At 40.5% G+C, this 18130-nt stretch overlaps 3 protein-coding genes across 3 annotated transcripts; 1 reads left to right on the top strand and 2 right to left on the bottom strand.

Annotated features, from left to right (window-relative positions):
* Window positions 1-1024: 1024 nt before the first annotated feature.
* HG535_0C00115 (uncharacterized protein) lies at window positions 1025-1747 on the top strand (the record flags this gene model as incomplete). The annotated part of the gene is made up of 1 exon (XM_037287498.1): window positions 1025-1747. One exon carries the CDS (start codon window positions 1025-1027, stop codon window positions 1745-1747), a length of 723 nt encoding a protein of 240 aa, XP_037143393.1.
* A 3655-nt stretch (window positions 1748-5402) lies between these two features.
* Window positions 5403-6278, bottom strand: HG535_0C00110 (alpha/beta fold hydrolase; the record flags this gene model as incomplete). Its single annotated transcript, XM_037287497.1, has 1 exon — window positions 5403-6278. One exon carries the CDS (start codon window positions 6276-6278, stop codon window positions 5403-5405), a length of 876 nt encoding a protein of 291 aa, XP_037143392.1.
* Window positions 6279-14101: 7823 nt separating this feature from the next.
* On the bottom strand, window positions 14102-15271 carry HG535_0C00100 (uncharacterized protein; the record flags this gene model as incomplete). The annotated part of the gene is made up of 1 exon (XM_037287496.1): window positions 14102-15271. The coding sequence occupies one exon, from the start codon at window positions 15269-15271 to the stop codon at window positions 14102-14104; it is 1170 nt and encodes a 389-aa protein (XP_037143391.1).
* Window positions 15272-18130: the final 2859 nt, after the last annotated feature.

The following is an 18130-nucleotide window of genomic DNA, read 5'->3' as shown; positions in this document are numbered from 1 at the left end:
ACTGACCTTCTTTGTAAGTCTTCCCACAGTAATTGCACCTGGCAACTTTCCTCCCATGCTTGAAAAAAAACTGGAAATGCGACTTAAATGAAGTTTTGCCCATTCATCCAGATTTAATCTGTTTCTGCTGCTCGGATTGATCATCGTTCGAAGTTGAAGCTATCACGTTTTCATTACGAGGAGTTAATGGTTCTGAGGAGCTGCAATGCGCCAATGATGTGTTCAACGGCATCGTCTGCTCCACAATTGTGACCTCATCATCACTTAATGACTCCAAGCTCGGCATTTACCTTGGATATGAGAATGGCGAGGGATACCTTTCTGAAGTACTACTCACTCGATATTAAATGGATCGAAGGCAACTAATGTGAAGCAATGGCGGAAGCGCGTCATCTACAGAGGCTGCTATCCGACTGCACAAATTTTGCAGAGAAATAACTAAAGTTAGTGCAAGGAATTGGTGGAGTTTTGTGATACAAAGTTTTTGAGTAGTTGGTGGGTAACTCTTTTATACGAACCAGGTAACTCTAATTCCTTGACGTTATATATGATATGTATTCGAGTTACCCATCGTGCAGAAGACTAGGTACTTACTTTACTTACGTACATAATGTTACTCGGTGAACAAGTTTGTATAAATGGTAGATATGTCATAGTCAATGGCTGGCTCATGTATACTAGAGCACGCAAATAGGTGAATCCCACAAGTCCTAGCCCTAGAGACTTATCAATAGCCAATAGAGACAAAATACTCTCCCATGGGCTATGTGGCTGGAATACGATATTCAGTACGGAGGGGATAATTATAAGAGGTTGTGATGCTGAGCTCTTCGACTTTATAGCATTAGACGAGTACAAATTTGCCCAATTACCACACAAAAAGATTGTTCTTGAGACACAAGAGTTTAGAAAGCGCAACTCAAAAAAAGTAGAGTACACCTTCTCATTTTCTTGTCACAGGATATATCTGAGACGGAAGCAGTATAGGTACTTGATATCGGCATGCCAAGAGCAGTCTGTTGATATGTTGGGAGACGAGCTGAATTTACGTCTTGGCTACGACAACAGAGTTTTCGCAAGAGTTATCAAGACTCGAGAGTTTATATTCACGGAGAGCGATTTTGCTGTTCTAAGCGAATACAAGAGCCAAAGAACAAGATACGTTGCATTTTCTCAAATGTACTTGCATTATGTGTACCTACGCGCCGAAAGAACGACTGCAAAATACGTTAACAAAGATATGAAAGCTGGCATTGCGTCCATGGTGAAGACGTTATCCCCAAATACCATCAACCTGTACGTGGTCAAGCTTGCACACAAGCTCTTTGTTTTGTTCAACGGACATCGACTATCGCCGTTTGAAGAGTACGCATTTCTTCCAGAGGATGAGATCAGTCTGCTTACAGAAAACTTGGAGATCAAAGAGAAGGTGAGTGAAAAGATGGAGATTCTGGGTAGGTGCTTTAGCAGCTGTATCCGTAGTGATGAATACCGTGAGCACCTTGTGCGATGGATATGCATGTGCCCGTTTGACTTCCCCACATGGGACAGCTTTGAACTTGCCTGTCCTGAGAATACAGTGTCAAAAGTAAGACGGCTGCTTGATACTATCCAATTTCTGGTTCGGTTTACCAGCTTTGCCACAACAGAAATGTTAAGGAGCCTAAAAAGTGGTTTACATCAGGGACGTTCCTTCCACCTGAGAACTTTTGGAGCTGATTCGGCAAGCTGTACAGCAGGGTTGTGAGGTGGAACAGCATTGAGTCGTCGGCCCGCATAGCAGAGCAAACGCGCCACAAATTTCAAGCAGAAGACTTTTGGAAAAGAATTACGAATAATATGGCATAAAATGGTGAACACGATGAAGATATAAAAAGTCACCGGTGTCGAAGAATGTACATGGGTTTAGTCTCAAGTGGTAGGACAATTAAATAGAACAAATGGGTGGCATTAAAGGCTTTGAAGAAGAAGGCTTTGAAATTGCTGAAGTTGAAGAAGTCTCATCAAAAAGCATAGAGAACGTATTCCCGACTCACCAACCTGAAGATCTCGTTTCAGCCAATGTTCGTGAAATATGCGAGAGATATGAATTGCCCGAATATAAAGACATCTTAGAGAGAGGGGCTTTGCTGGCTAATAGACTTGAAATTTTTGAGAGTGATGAAAACTCAGAAGCTGAAAAGAGGTTATCCGAGGAGAAAAAAACTCATCTACTGTTATCCATTTCGCGGTCAATGATACTGGCAGTTATCTGCACTTCACACACCATCTGAATTCACAACTCTTAACACTGCCTTCAAATTTACGCGTTATATATATAAACCATAACACAATCAACGAGTGCGGCGTCACAGCGGCTCCAATGACGTTCTCTGTGGTTCAACGGCACTTGAATCTCACCTTTGACAGATATTCTTTTCTTAGTCCCTTTGCCATCAATCAGTTTGTATCTGAGTTTAGAAAACCGTGATACAATAGTGTTGAAATAGATATTGATTTTAAAGAACCAAGTCAGATGAAGCTCTAACGGAATATCAATCGATAGGAGAGAGCTCTTGGTTGATAATCTATCACGAGACGCTAAGAATTCAGGAATCTGACTATGTTAAGATTCTGTGGCATCGGGTAAGAAATGACAGCTCTGCTACAGCTTCTACGGGTAAAAATGGATGTCCCTAGAGCATGAGTACTAGGTCGACGAGAGAGAAAAACATCTACCCGTTGTCCCATCGTATGCTTCAACAAGTGTAACTTGACAGGTATAAATATCGGTATTTTTTTCAGATATTACATCCCAAGAGAATCAGTTTTTTGTTTCACCTCATGATATAGGAAATCAAGAATTTGGATATGTCTACATCTGAATAAAAAAATCCAAAAAAAAATTACTGAAGAAAATGCTTCTCATTTCCTCTGGAAATCCAGCAATAGGACTTACTGCATCTACCAATCCAGGAAAACCAGACGCCATACCACTCTTCCAGGTAAATATTGCTCGGCAAAATTGAATCCTTTAGTATAATAAAAGGTACATTCAGGATCTGTAGGATACATTTGTGTCAGTGGCACTTCCCCCTCCAGAAAAAATGATGGTCCACAACAAACATTGCAATTGTTGGAGTAACTATTACTTTAAAAGAGCTCACGACATTTATAAAAACCGAAGAGGTGTTGTAGAAATTCCAAGGATGAGTTGCCCAAGAGAATAATGCTTTTATGAGGGCACCTCTTTGTATTTTTAACGAGGCAGCAATCCTGCCAAATTCACTTCTCCTTCAAAGCCATTTGCGAGCACATTGAAGGTCATTTGGGATGAGATAAATGCAAAAGCACAAAAAAATGAGGCAGCTCTGGAGCCTACCGAATAGTTACTGGCCATTCACTGAAGAAATATGTCAGTAGGTAACCAGATCTCAGCACCGTAAAGCTCTTGGGTATGTGAGAATAAAACCCCTTAAATAAAAGATAGTACCAGTTATCATAACGGAAGAGATGATTCCAATATACATCTTTTTTCAGAACTGGAAAAGGGGGAAAAATCTCACTAGTTTGTACAAGCAGAAAAGAGAGCACCTAACCAGATAATCATCGAATATAACAACATCCACCCCACATAACCACTACTTAAGGTGACGGGTTCGAAGTTAATTGGCCCGGTTCCATGATTTTCAGTTAATGTTGTAATAAACAGTCCAGCTATGGTAATTAAAGTCATGATACAGGTGAAGTCTACTGCTTTGCTCATCTTTTCCAGTTTCATAAAGAAGAAAATATATACCGCACGATTGGGAAGACCAGAAATCCAATAAAGTCTCTGGTATTCATCGCCAGACTTAATCGAAACGTATCCTTCATGTTCATATAGCTCTCGTTGTTATGATTTCATTTTAACAACAAGACCACCAATCCAACTTTGAATGCCATGGAAAACAATAGACAGGGAGGTCCTAATCAATATGCCTCTTTCCGCTCCGTATATAACAAAACTCATCCTCCTACAGACCCGATACCCAATTCTGCATTACGTCGGGACCTGAATTAAGACAAGTATATACACACATCATTATTCTACCAAGCAGGAGAGCCCCAATTATATGTTGGAGATTTAGGCCCAGTTATAGCATTGCGGAGCCCGTACTTCAAGTCTATATTGTAATATTTGGCACATCCAATTAGCCAAAAATGAATCAAACACCCCATATTCCTCTTTCAGTTGCTATCAGCTCAAGATCAGGGGTTCTAAGTACAGTAATGTTATCTTTCAGACAGTGACAGACTACCGCCAACTGGGAAGTCACTGACACTCCGTAGTGCCCCTTCTCCCTTTTGGCTCAAAATATTCTAGATAATTTGAAAGTAATTCTATAGATGATACTTTGCTGAGATTTCTGATTATTATGGGAGGCAAAATCAAAGAGATCAACCCAATTAGCAGCGCTTCCAATTAAGAAATCCCTGATATATTATCCTTGCAAGGAAATTCCACAGCAAAAAAAGAGAGTGAAACTAGTGCAAAAGTATTCAAGAATTCATCTTCAGTCATGCTTTCTATGTCGATAAGCACACGCTATATCTGACCAAGCGTAGTGTATCTAAAAGCAGACTAATCTACAATCAAGCGCTATGATAAAATTCCTAGACAGATTTGCCTAGCAGTATGTAAGATAACAGAACATCTCTTCCAGATTACGAAATCTGGCTGAACAGGTGTAAAGTCTGTTTGGAGAAATATTGACATATATGCTCATCTTTCTTTCTACATTGGGGCTCTAAATATGTTAATTGGAATTAGCAGTTGAAGTCTCATGTGACGTGCCCCTTCATCAATGCTTTGTGAGAAAAACTGCAATTCTGAACTGAGAAGAATGCTATCTTGTTATGTGATCTAAAGTGCATTTCCCGTGCATTTCAGCGCCTGTCTTAAAAAGATTTGCAGCTGAAGTAACTGCCACGATATGGATGGTACTGGGAGAAATTGAACTGCTTTCCTATATCAAGGTATATAAGGCACCTAAAAAATTTGACAGAAATACTTCACGTCTCATGCTGGAAACATCGCGATCGCTATATCTAGGTAATAATCATGTATAAGTAGCTTTTGGTACAATTTAAATTGAAGATGACATTGGCAATCATGATCTGGCACTCAACTTAATTGCTTCTGTTCACTTTTTTATTGGCGGAGAAAAGTTTAAGGATGTGTCTTTTTCAGCTCTTACATTGCATTAATACATATTGGAATAAATTCACTTTCAACACACCGAGTCAATAAAAATACCGCCTTGCGCAAAGTTATTAGTAATGGCTGTGCACCGATGCAAAAATCAATTTTAATAGGAGCAGCTCCTCCATTTAAATTCCATCAAGGTACATGGTCTCTGCCTGACCGAGCATCAATATCATTAACACCGCCCAATAACAAAAAAGTTCGATAACTCACGGGCCAGAGCCCCCGGTTGCTCCTCTGGTATGTAATGTCCACACTCTTTGATGGTCGCCCCTTCTACATGGGATGCGAAAGTTCTCAAAGGTGCCGCCATGTCAGGAATCGAACCTTGATCCGACGAGATAGCAAGGATGGGAACTTGAAGGCTCCCGCTCTTCAAAAGCGTCTGGTTTTGATCAGCCGATTTGGCGCTAGATCTATAATACGCGAGGCCAGCACGAAGAGCTCCTGGTCTTGTGAAGTTCTTTACATACATGTCAATGTCAGCCACGGTGAAAACTAGTGGGTTAGCAGCTTTGCGAAGAAGGAACCACTCCAAGTATATGCGTTCCTTGCCTTCAAGGAGCGACTCTGGTAAATCTGGGATACCATGAAACATAAAATGCCAAGTTCGCCATGCATGGTCAGGGTTGGTTGGAAGTTGGCTGGGTAATGTAACACCTGGTATTCCTGCATCAAGTAAAGCAATACGTTCGACCTCTTCCTTGAACATAATTGCATAGGGAAACGCCACCCAAGCGCCTACGTCATGAGCCGCCATAAAGTAGCGCGATAAGCCAAGACCCTCGAGCAGACCGTGTAGCGTGACCGCAAGCGTCTGGGTGTCGTAACCAATGGCAGGTTTATCAGAATCACCCTGACCAGGGAGGTCCGGTGCAATAACCCAGTAGGACTTGGAAAGGAAGGGAATCACTTTACGCCAGGCATACCAGCTTTCAGGGAAGCCAGCAATCAAAATGAGGGCTTGGTTTTTTACATTACCAGCTGTGACAAAATGAATGCGGGTATTTTCGACCATGTGGAATCGATGACTCACCTCCGAATCCGCCATATTTTGAGTCAGTGTCTGTTTACTTAACAATTCTGCATTTTTGGCATAAAAATAGAGATCTTCAATAGTGCCAAGAAGTATTTAATATATATGCCATCAACCATACTTACGTAAGCAACCAAATTATTATTACGTAAGCAACCGAATTATTATTAGTCACAACGTGAAAAAGTCCGAAGTAGTTCAAACAGAACTTTTTCGCAGTTCATTCGCAAAAAATTTTTTGAAAAGAACTAATTTTTGTGTCAAATACCTATTTCTGGGACAACACTTGCCAAAAATGGATTTTTTTTTCAATGATTGCTGATATTCTGGTTTCTCTTCACATGTTGACGGAACTCCCTAAAGCTTCATGCATCACCTCACATTGAGTTGAGGCAAATCTCCGAAAAATGATGCGTTCTGATTTGAAGCTCTTACGAATTGAGAATTGCTTTGATTACTGTATCACATGCTTCATGTCTCAATTTTTGTGCATAAACTCCAAACCTTGAAAGATACTTTACTTCAACAGTATTGTTCCCTTACCGATATGTTAGGATATGTAGAGTGAGAAAGTTCATTTGGAGTCAAGCCTTAGATACACAACTGCTGAGATCCTATAGTTTTCCTGCATAAATGTTATATGCTTCTCGCGAGTTCTTTATAGAAGGAAACCAAGAGCTACTAGGTGAACCAATACAGTCACAGTCGGTATATAATTCAAAGGTGGATCTGACAGCTGTCCTAGTTCATGGGGAATTTCCCTCTCGTCGCGCATGGGATATGATGGTCTATAATCTCCCAGATAACTAAAATTTACTCATTCTTGACATGCCAGGCCACGAGGAGTCTCGCTTCGTAAAGCTCTTCTTGGTCGATAATGCTGCCTCACTGATAGCAAGGCTAGTCACAAGGCATGCTACTGATGGGGAGAAACTCGTTTTAGGACTTAGCTTAGGCGCCAATGTCGCGATGTAGCTCGCATTTTTGAACACTGAGAGATTTAAAGACGTCTTTGTATTTGGCAATAAACCATACAGCCACAATTCATTTTCACGATATGTTCCACATGTCCATTGGATAATGCAGCGTTGTGAGAATATGGTTCTCCGATCTCTGATCAAGTGGTTGATGGATAGTGTAGATTTGGACTGGGCAGATACTTCTATATGCACCTTCTCACTATGCCGAGATATCGTCGACACAGTGACAAAGGTCAAATGGCCCCAACCGTGGAAACCCAAACTCTTACAGTCGCTGCTGGAAAAGGAGGCTTGATACCAACTAAGGACCACCCTGAAGGTGCCATAAAGCTTATGCATAATGAAACAGTCTCATCTCAAGCACTGTAGCTGTTACACAACCATTAATGAGACATCCATGGAATCGAGAGGATCTCTAGGTACTTGCGCAAACAACGCTGTCATGTTTAGAAAGAAGGGAGCTACCAGATGGCTTCCAGTATTTATGTTACTACCGTAGATGTGGTTTATGGGAAAAAGCGGCTGCTATTCAATCCACTTCTGAAGAAAATCACCCATATCCGACAAAGCTCGAGTTCTTGACATGGCTTCTGTAAGTATGTGAATATTTCAAAGAGCTTGCACCTGCATCACTCACAGTATCAGGTTGTCAGTAGATTTTTCAATATTATCAATTAGTTCAAGTCATAAATATGATAGATCATATTTCTTTATGCAGAAACAGATTCGAATTCTGGCTAAAAGCTTTCTTTGAATAAGCTCTATACCATAAAGCATGTGTCCACAGCGTGCCATTAATCAATATAGTTATTTTAGCCTAACGAAGATTTTGCTCCAGCTACCCCAATAACAGATTTGCAGCTTTCACAAGTGCTCTGATGGCATATCCAGGCGGGTGTCTGGAACCTGCAACAATTTCTACACATTGAATTTCGTCTTCATTAGTGTCTTACGGAACCCTTAGAAGTGTAGCTGCCGTAGTAGCCGCATGCCAGGTCGTTACTGCTGCTGTTGCTTTTACAAGTCAGAATTTTGCGACGTAATTTTTTGTACTCACTTGAAGGCGGCCGTCTCTTGGACATCCTGGTATTGCGAAACATGAGAAAGAATTTACAGCAGCAAGTCCAAAATATACGGAATTTGCAAGATCCTAACCTAGGCCTGTAACAAGCAGAAAGGAGCACATCAACTGCGCAGCTTTTTTATTCCCTAGTGGCTGTTTATAAACGCAATGCCTGGGATCCCTCTTTGGGTAAGTTATTTGGTGTGACACGTAATATCAAAAACGCTATGTTGAAAAGAAAATGCTTGAAGATGAACTATCATCAAATCAGTGCAATGAAATGCCTGAAAATCCTTTTTCACTCATGCGGGAAGTTACCCTCGTGGGCATGCTGTGCTCAGCTCAATTGATAATTCAAGCAGGACTTGCCCTATCAAATGCGGCACTTTACATCATTGGTGATAGCTTTGAAATAACGAGCCTCTGACAATTAAGTAAGTTTTGCCTGGATACTCTCCAGTTTGGAACATTTTTCTAGACCTCTTGAAATCTTGGTGATGTTCTTTGTCAGATAAAGTCTTTGTACTTGGGTTTTTGTGGTATGCCCTTTAGTTTGTGCTCTAAATTTAGCGTATGGTAAAATTAAATATTTTTCAATTGTTGCTGAGTTTTGCAGGAAATAGGCACCCATTTTTCACCATCGAATGCAATTGCCACTCTTCGGCGCACATATACATCAGGAAGAAGCAGGAACATGGTTTCAATCCATTCGGAGCCTGGGCACCTGGAAGGTTTGTTCTTGGAGCAGTATTCTCATCATTAAATAACAAGTGTGTCTGGTAGCCATGGATCTAATGGATAATTGGCAACGCTTGCTTTGTCTGGTCATTGCACCGATGCATGCTGGAAGTTGTTTCAGGTACACTTTGGGGGGACGGGCATGGTCGGGGGGACTGTTTTGATTTGAATGAGTTCCGGCTGTTGGTGCTCCTGTTGTACTGTGTGTACGAGAAAGGGGATGTTCACAATATGGTGAGTAGGGTGTTACCATGGTACCGCAAGTTTGAAATATTTGGGCAATGGTTGAGCAGTGTGATGTGTAAGCGAGTGTGCGGTTACGAAGAGCGGGTGCCTGTGTACAGGTTTGTACTGGGCACGTATGTGGAGGAGTGTGGATTGAACAAGGTGTTGATAGAAGGTGAGGCGAGTGATATGTAGTATAGATTTATAGAAGCTGTGGGATTTTGCAGTTGAGTAGTATTTAAGTAGGCTTAATGGTGTAGTGTGTGATCTGGGCAAAAGTGAGTGTACAACGTCTCGGAGAATCTGCATTCTTCTGCCCCGACGTGACTTTGGCGGTAGTGGATTTACTATGGGACGTGACTTTGGCGGTAGTGCCTACTGGTTTTTGGTGGTAGTAGGGTTTTCTAGCGAACAAGAAGAGGTACAAAGCTGTAACTTTGCATAGCTACTGGGCACTAACGCAAGTGCTCTAGCCTGCATTTTTGGGCCTCTAGCGTGCTGTTTAGGCATTTGAGAGTGGCTGAAAGTTGAAAAGAGATTGTCGTCTAGATCATGAAGGAGTGACATTTCGGTTGCGGTTTTTTAAAAAATGAATGAAGAGTGTGGAGCTCTATTGGCACATAAAGAGTCAAGTGCCTGAGAGATCGGTTGGATGAGCCATGGTGATTATCGTAGCACATGAGGAAACCAGTGAAATGATCATCAGCAACGGGGAATAAGTTTTTTACAGCTCGCGCGGTTGAAAAAGACGACGCGCGGTTGGCCGATGAGAACGATAGTTTTTTTCACAGCGAGCTGGCTGTAAGGCGAAGAGTGACGGGAATGAATGTGATGTGTGTAAAAAGTGAGAAGAAAAGAACAAACAAGTGGGGATGGGTGATGCAAAGGACTGGTAACATGAAGGTTAAGTTAAATAAAAAAGTAAAGAAAGGGATGAGTTATGAAAAAATGGTGGGAAGAGAGGAGGAGGATTAGTGAAGTACATGCACTGATGCAAAAGTGTGATAGGAAAGACTAGTTATTTTTAACGGTAGTGAACAGTTGCTGTTAGGTAGCGAGAAACTGTAGGGGAGTTGTAATAGGGTAGTGGCATCGAATGAGGGGCCGGTAAAGCATGAAGATAATATTACTTGTAAAGTGAAGACGTATATGTGAGGGAACGTAATGATTGAAACAGGGTCTATTATTTTAGTGAGTACGTTGGTGAGGAGGCCATGGATGATTTTGTATCGCAAGGCGGCATGTATGACAAGTCAACGATCTGCGGCTGTTGGTAGTCCTTGCTATACTGTGTGCATAAGCAGGGGATGGTCACGATATGATGAGGAGCATACTACCAGGGTACCAGAAGTTTGAGGAGAATTTCGGAGTCTTATGTATTGACTGTCACTGATTCGATGGACGTGGAGAATAATGGGTGTTCATCTAGCGTTTTCGAAAAGAGAACGCGGGTATCGTCATGTGTGATCTGGAGATGAGAGAGTGTACAAACCGTCATAAAATGTGCTGTGGAGTTGACGGTGGGATACAAAGGCATATTTGTAGAGTAGATACAAATCGTAATATACTGGTATATAATTTGCAAAGAAAATGAGTGATCTCAGGGAGTGTGGTTTTGCCATTTTTTCGATATAATGATGTATTTCTGACGAATGGCTTGCCTTTCGGTAATAAAAAATTTTGAATCTACATTGAAAAACTCACATTATTTTATGGTTATCGTGTCACACTCTCAAGATTCATGGTTGGCGAGATAGCAAAAAAAAAATATTATAAAAAAGAGTTTGCGGATGCGCGATCATTTCATGTTGGGTAAGAAATTTTAAAAATTCAATATGGTGAAAAATGTCGAAAATGAAAAAGAAGTATCAAAATAGAGAGGAAACGTTAAATAAAGAAGGATAGCTTAGAGTTTTTTGAGTCGAAGTTGATATTGAGGGATATACAGAGGGGCAAAGAGATGAGATGTGTGGGTCTAACGTCTGTTTGTATGGGTTTGTGGAGCGAATGTCTGGGCGATGGTGTAGAGATGGCGGAATGGGGTACGGAGGTAGATGTATGGATGGGAATGGCAGCTTAAAATATTCTGCTGTGTCAGTGAGAGCTGGTGAGGATGAGTTGGCATGTGTAAATCAAGGAATGGTTTGAGAGTGTTTCCATACAGGCAAAGTGGTATGGATTGATGGAATGTGGAGGGAATGGTAAACGAGGAGGGTGATGGAAGAAGCAGGGCAAGGGAAGTGAATAGGCAGGGAGAGGAAAGGGAAATATAAAATAAGGGATGGCAATAGAGAAATAAATAGGATAAGATTTTAAAGTTGGTCAAAAGGCAGGTTTATTGAGAAGAAGCGATGGGTTAAGCGGGGGGATAGTGGGTGAAAAAAGAGGATAGAAAAAAGGGAATGAAGGCTGGTTTTGGAAAAGTAGAGGTGAAATGGGGCTATTGAGTGAGTTCGGAAGTGGTATAGATCTTAAAAAAGGAAAAAAGAGGAATTATTCGTCGAAATGCGACGGGGTAAAAGTGATGAGGTAAGGAAGGTAGGGTAAGTGGGTGGTAAAGGACGTGAAATCAGAAGTGTAAATAAAGGAATGTAAATAAAGGAATGTAAATAAAGGAATGTAAATAAAAGAATGTAAATAAAGGAATGTAAATAAAGGAATGAAAATAAAGGAATGTGATTAAAGTAAAAAGATAATGTAGTTGAAAGTTTGTAATAATAAATTTTAGATACGATTAGGTATGTTTGTAAAGGAATGTGAGAAGTAAAAGGAAAAAGTTAGCAGTAGTGAGTAGAGGAAAGAAGGGAGAAAAAAGAATAAAAGAATTGGATAGTCCAGTGTAAGCAGTTTGAAGGAAATATGCGGCTGTTATCGTTATTGTTGTTATTGTTATCGTTATTGTTGTTATTGTTATCGTTATTGTTGTTGTTGTTGTTGTTGTTTATTGTTGTTGTTGTTGTTTATTGTTGTTGTTGTTGTTGTTGTTGTTGTTGTTGTTGTTGTTTATTGTTGTTGTCGTTTTTTGATGGGAAAAGAAGAAGTTGTTTATGGATCTCGATGGTAAATTAAGGAATGGAAGAGGAAGGAGATAAAAGTGGTAAGCGAAAAGATAATTTAAATAATATATTGGTTATACGTGAGAGAGTAGTGATGAGAAGCGTTGTGGATAGTTTAGTAGTTGGTTTAGAATAGATAATTGGTTGAATAATAGAGGAAGAAAGTTTCAAGTTGAAGAGAGGAGATAGTTGGTAAAAGAAGAAGTCAGGGTTTAGTAAAGAAGTAAAAGCGATATAATGGATGATTGAAATAAGTTGAGTGAGTGTTGAAAATTGAATGTCGAAAAAGGTTAGAGATGGGAGAAGTAATGGTGAAAAAGGAAGATGTGAAGGTGTAGCGATTAGAGAAGATGTCGAGTTATTGTGGAGTAAAGGGAGGAGAAAAGGCGGAGTTTTAGCGAATGATGAAAGAAAAGGGGAAGTAATTGTGAATGTCGAGAAAAGAAGAAAGTAAAATGTTTTTATGAAAGAAGATGTATAGAAGAGTAGGGTAGAGGAAATAGAAAAAAGGAGTATGGTATAGTAGTAAAGTAGAAGAAAGAGTGGGGTTAGAAGAGGGAAGGAAGTAGAGTAGTAAGGTAGAAGAGTTAGAAAGAGAGGAATGAAGAAAGAAGTAAAAGTATGAATGAAAAGAAGTTGGGAGTGTGTTATGTAAAAGTTGAGAAGTAGAAGTGAAGAGGAAAAAAAAGAAGCGGAGTAGATGAAGAGTGTAGAGGGTGGTTAAAAGTTGAAATGAAGAAAATGAATGAGTGAGAAGCGAGAAATATGAAAGATGAGGGGAGAGGTGTAATAGATGAAGAAGGTAGGGGGTGAATGGAAGTTGAATGGCGGATGAAATCGAAATGAGAGCGGTGAGGGAGTGGTATGAAAGATGTGGAAAAGAGGAAGATGAAGTGGAATCATAAAGGCTGATGGAGTAAAAGAGATGAAAAGAGTTGAGGGTAGAATGAAAATAGGCGGTAGGGGAAAGGTGTAGGGGAAAGGAGAGATGTTGTATGAAAGAAATTGAAGAAGAAAAGGAAAGAAAGAGTGGTAGAATGTAGTGGGGAAAAGTTGAATGGGATGTAGATGTGAGGAAGGAACGAGAGAAGGGTCAGCGTGTAAGTGAGAAGAAAGAAGGAAATGTAGAAGTTAGGTGAAGGGAGAGTAAAGAAGAATAGTGAAGTAGTAAGAAGAACGGGAAGTAAAAAAGAGAGTGAGAGAGTGAGGAGTGAAGGACGCGAGAAGTAGAATGTGAAGTAGAACGGGAGTGAAAAGAAGGAGTGATGTGTAGTATGAACGAAAAAAAAAGAGGAGGGGGGTATGAAGAGAAGAGTGGTGTAGAGTAGAAGAAAAGCGTCGGGAGTAGTATGAAGGAAGTATGAAGGAAAAAAGTGGTTGAGTGTAGGTGCGTAGAAGATGAGAGATGGGGAGTAGTGTGAAGGAAGTAGAAAAGTGGAAGAAAGAGGAAAAGTGGAAAAAGGTAAGGTGTAGTTTGAAGAAGAGAGGAAGATGGAATGAAGTTGATGTTTGCGTAATAGTGGGAATGAAATGGAGTGCGAAATGTAGTGGAGAAGCGAAAGTAGTAGAGTTGAATAGAAAGGGAAGTAAGAGAAGAGATGAGAATGAATGAAGTGAAAGAGTAATGGGAAGAGTGGGAAAAAATGGGGAAGAAATGGGAAGTTGAGAGTGTAAAAAACGGAAAAGTTGGATGTGAAAAAGAGAATGGGGATGATGAAAAGGAGTGGGAAGTGTAGTGTAGAAACGAAGTAGTATGATGGATGGAAAATGGAAGCGTCAGAAAAGGGAAAGTGAAGGAGTAAAGAAGTGAGTAGGTGTGATGTAAAGTGGATGTAGAAGGGGAAAAGAATGTGAGAGTAAATGATGAAGTATAGTAAGCGAAAGAAAGGGAATGTGAAGATGAGTTGTTGAGAGTTGGTGAGTTGAAGTGAAAAGACGGGGAAGTAAAAGAGAAAGTGTAAGGAAGATGGGATGAGAGTGAGAGTGAAGAGAAATGAGGAAGTTGGGAAGTTCGGAAGTGTAGGGGTAGTGAAGTAGAGTTGAAAAGAAAGGGAGAAGGGAAAGGGTGAAGTTTAGAAAAAAGTAAATGTCGGGTATGGGAAAGAGAAAGTTGAAAGAAGTGATGGAGTAGAAAAGCGGAGTATGTGAAAAGATGAGTTGGATGTTAGAGTTTTGGAGCTGTAAAAGAGAATGAAAGTAGAGAGAAATGGATGAGTTAGTAGTGGAGTAGAGTAGAGAAAAGGAAAGGAAAGGGAAAGGAAGTGAGGGAGTGAGGGAGTGAGGGAGTGAGGGAGTGAGGGAGTGAGGGAGTGAGGGAGTGAGGGAGTGAGGGAGTAGGAAGTGGGTAGTGGAGTAGGAAGTGGGTAGTGGAGTAGGAGAAGAGGAATGGAAAAGGGAATGAGGATGAGTAGTTGAGTAGATCGCGGTGATGAAAGATGGAGTAGAAAGAAGAAGTGATGAGAAGTGGTAGAAATGAGGAAAAGTGAAGATGTAAAGTTGAAAAGATGAAAGAATGTGGAGTGGATGGGAAAAAGAGAATGTGAAGGGAATGGTTGAGTGAAAAGATGAAAGAAGTATGAAATGTCTGGTAGAAAAGATGAAAAGAGTAGGAGAGAAAAAGGAGAAAGAAGTAGGAAAAGGGAGTGAGTGAAGAAGTAGAGTAGGGGTGAATGGAATGATGAAAAGAGTGAAGTGGAAAGAGATAGGTGAAAGATGTGATGAGTAGTTGAGTAGAAGGAAAGAAGTGTATAGAAAAAGAAAATGGAGTGTGAATGAGAGGTAAAATGGAATGGAATGAATAGAAAGAGGTGAAAGTGAAGGATGAGGGGAGGTGAAAAGAGAATGTGTGTTCGAGTAGAGAAGAAGAGTTGAGGAGAAGAGGAGAAAGGAAAGAAGGAGAAGAGGAGAGACGTGGGTAGAGCGTGATGTAGGTGTGAAATGAATCATGAGGGATGAGATGAGTAGTTGAGTGGAAAAAAGGAAGTGTAGGAGAGGAATAGGAAAGTTGAGGGATGAGATGATGAAAGTGTTAGGGAATGAAAGTTGAAGTGAAGGGAAAAGAAGTATGAGTGAGTGGTTGATAGAGGGAAAAGGAGTGTATGTGAAATGGAAAAGAATCCAGTTGAGTTTGTGGTGAGGTAGGAGAAAAAAGTGGAAAAGAAATAGGAAAGGGAATGAGTAGTGGAGTAGAGTGGAAGAAAAGTAGTAAAAGAGAAAAAGAAGTGTATGAGAAGATGAAAAGGGTTGGAAGTTGATGTGAAGAGTGAAATGGAGTGGATGGGAGTAGAAAGTAAGAAAGAGTAGTAAATAGAGAAAAAAGGAAAGAGATGGTAGGGGAGTAGAGTAGAGAAAGGAGAGGGTGTGAGAAAGAAGAAAAGAAGAGGAAGTGTGAGAGTAGAGTGAATGGTTGAGAAAAGAGTGGTGATGAAGAGGGAGATGAGATGGAGTTGGAGTGAAAAGAAAAGAAAGTTGAGTATGTATGAATAGAGATGAAAAGATGGAGAGTGAATGAGAGTTGAAGTGAATGGAAGGAGAAAGAAGTTGAAGTGAATGAAAGAGGAAAAGAGTTTGGTGGGGAGTGTTATGAAGATGCGAAGAGTAGTAGAAAGGGAAAGGAAAGAAATGGAAAAGAAGGAAAAGAATGAGAGTAGTATGGTAGAAAAGTGAAAAGGTGAAGATGAAAGTGTGTGATCGAGGGGAGGAAAGTGCGGAGATGAAAAGAGTGGAGATGAAATGAGAGTGGTAGGGGAAAGGTGTAGGGGAATGAATGAAGGGAAATGGGAGAGAGTAGTATGGTAGAAAAGTGAAGATGAAATGAGTTCGATAGGGGAAAGGTGTAGGGGAATGAAGTTGGTAGGAGAGGTGTAAGAGTAGAATGAGGAAAAAATGAAATAAAGAAAAAGAGAGTAGTATGATAGAAAAGTGAGGATGAAATGAGTTCGGTAGGGGAAAGGTGTAGGGGAGTGTAATGGAGTGGAGTGAAATGGATGGAAGTATGTAGTAGAGTAGGGTGTATGTAAAAAGAAAGAAAAAATGAAATGTAAAAGTGAAAATGTATGAAAGATGAGGAGTGTAGTGGAGTAGAGTAGAAAAGAAAGGATGAAAGAATGAGAGAGTGAAGAAAAAAGATGTAGTTGAAAGTGAAAAGGGAGTGAGGAGAAAGAGTAAATGTCGGGAGTTGAGTAGTAAAAAAGGAGTAGATGTGTAAAATGAGGTGATGAAAAGATGGAATAGAAAAGATGAATGTATGAGAAGTGTGGTATGAATGGTGTATGTAGATGTGAAAACGAAAAGTGAGAGTGAAAAGAGAGAGTAGAATGAATGAGTGTGTAGTGAAATAGGAGTAGAGAGGTAAAAGGAAGTTCGAATGAAAGAGATGAAGAGAGTAAATAAAAAGAGTGTGTAGTGAAGTAGGGTAGAGAAGTTGAGTAGATGTGTGAATGGAAATGGATGGTTGGTAGCGTGGAAGAGATGAAAAGTTTGGATGTTGGTGTGGGAATGAGGGAAGGTGGGAAGAGAGAGTGGTTGAGTGGAGTGAGGAATGAAGTGAGAGTAGAAATGAAAGAGAAAAAAGAAAAGATGAAAAGATGAAAAAGATGTGTGGTGGTTGAAGAGTAGAGAAGATGAGAGTGAAAGGAGGGGTGAGGAGATGTGAGTGTGATGAAAAGAATGAGATGAAGGTAGGATGAGTTGTGGAAGTGAAGAGTGAATGAGAGTGAGAAGTGGGAAAGAAAGAAGAAAAAGAAAAGAGGAATGAAGTGGTGAGTAGAGAGAGAAAGGAGTTGAGAGTTGAGTGAGTGGTTGAGAGAAAGTGATGGAGAATGGAAATGTGGTTTGAGTGGAATGAGGGGATGGGAGGGAAGTGAAGTGAAGAAAGGAAATGTATGAATGTATGAGTGTATGAATGGAGATGGTGGGGAATGTTGAAGTAGAGGAGCGGATGGAAGAAAGAGAAGGGAAAAGGGAAAAAGAAAAAAAGAAGCGTGGTGTATGGTAGAGGTAGAATGAGGTGAAGAGATGAAGAAGTGTTTGGGGGTGAATGTGAGATGAATGAAGAGGATGTGAAAGTGTATGAATGAGGGATGGAAGTGGGATGAAGAGGTGAAAGAAGTGATGTGTAAGTGGAGTGAGGGGAGGGATGGTGAAGTGGTGATGAAAGTAGGAGGGGAAGTAGAAAGAAGAAAGAAAGAGAAGATGAGAAAGTGAAATGTCGTTGTGTAGTTGTGTAGTAGTGTAGTAGTAAAGGGTGAAGAAAAGGGTCTGAGAGTGTGTGTAGTTGGGGAGTGGGGAAGTGAGAGTGGAAATGTGAAAAAGAGTGTGAGGAAATGGGAAGTGAAGGAGAAAGTGGTAGGGGTGTGGAGTATGGGAGTAGTATGGTTGGAGAATGGTGTAGAGGAGTGAATGATGGAAAAAAAAGAAAAGTGGAAAGGGAAGTCGAGAAAAAGAGTGAATGAAATGTGATGTATGGTTGAAGATGGTGAGGAAATGGGAAATGGGAATGAGTGATGTGATGAAAAAAGAAAAGAGAGGGGGAAAGGTGTGAAAGTGAGGTGGTAGTGGTGGTGGAGTGAAAGGAGAGAGTGAAGTGGAAATGAAGGAATGTGGAGTCGTGTGAAATGAGAAATGGAAGTGAAGAAAAAATGGAAGGGTGGAGGAAGATGTGAGAGTAGGGTGTGTAAAGTAAAAAAAGAAAAGAGCGAAAAAAAGAATGTGAAATGAATGAGAGATGTGAGAGTGTAGGGGTGTATGAAATAGAAAAGAAATAGAAGGTGAAAAATGGAAGAGGGAGGGGAGCGGGAGCGGTGT

The sequence above is a fragment of the Zygotorulaspora mrakii genome, chromosome 3 (genome assembly GCF_013402915.1).
Source record: "Zygotorulaspora mrakii chromosome 3, complete sequence".
In the NCBI taxonomy this organism is placed as follows: domain Eukaryota; kingdom Fungi; phylum Ascomycota; class Saccharomycetes; order Saccharomycetales; family Saccharomycetaceae; genus Zygotorulaspora; species Zygotorulaspora mrakii.
Note: the sequence above shows the minus strand (reverse complement) of the source record. Positions and strands in the feature narration are given on the sequence as shown.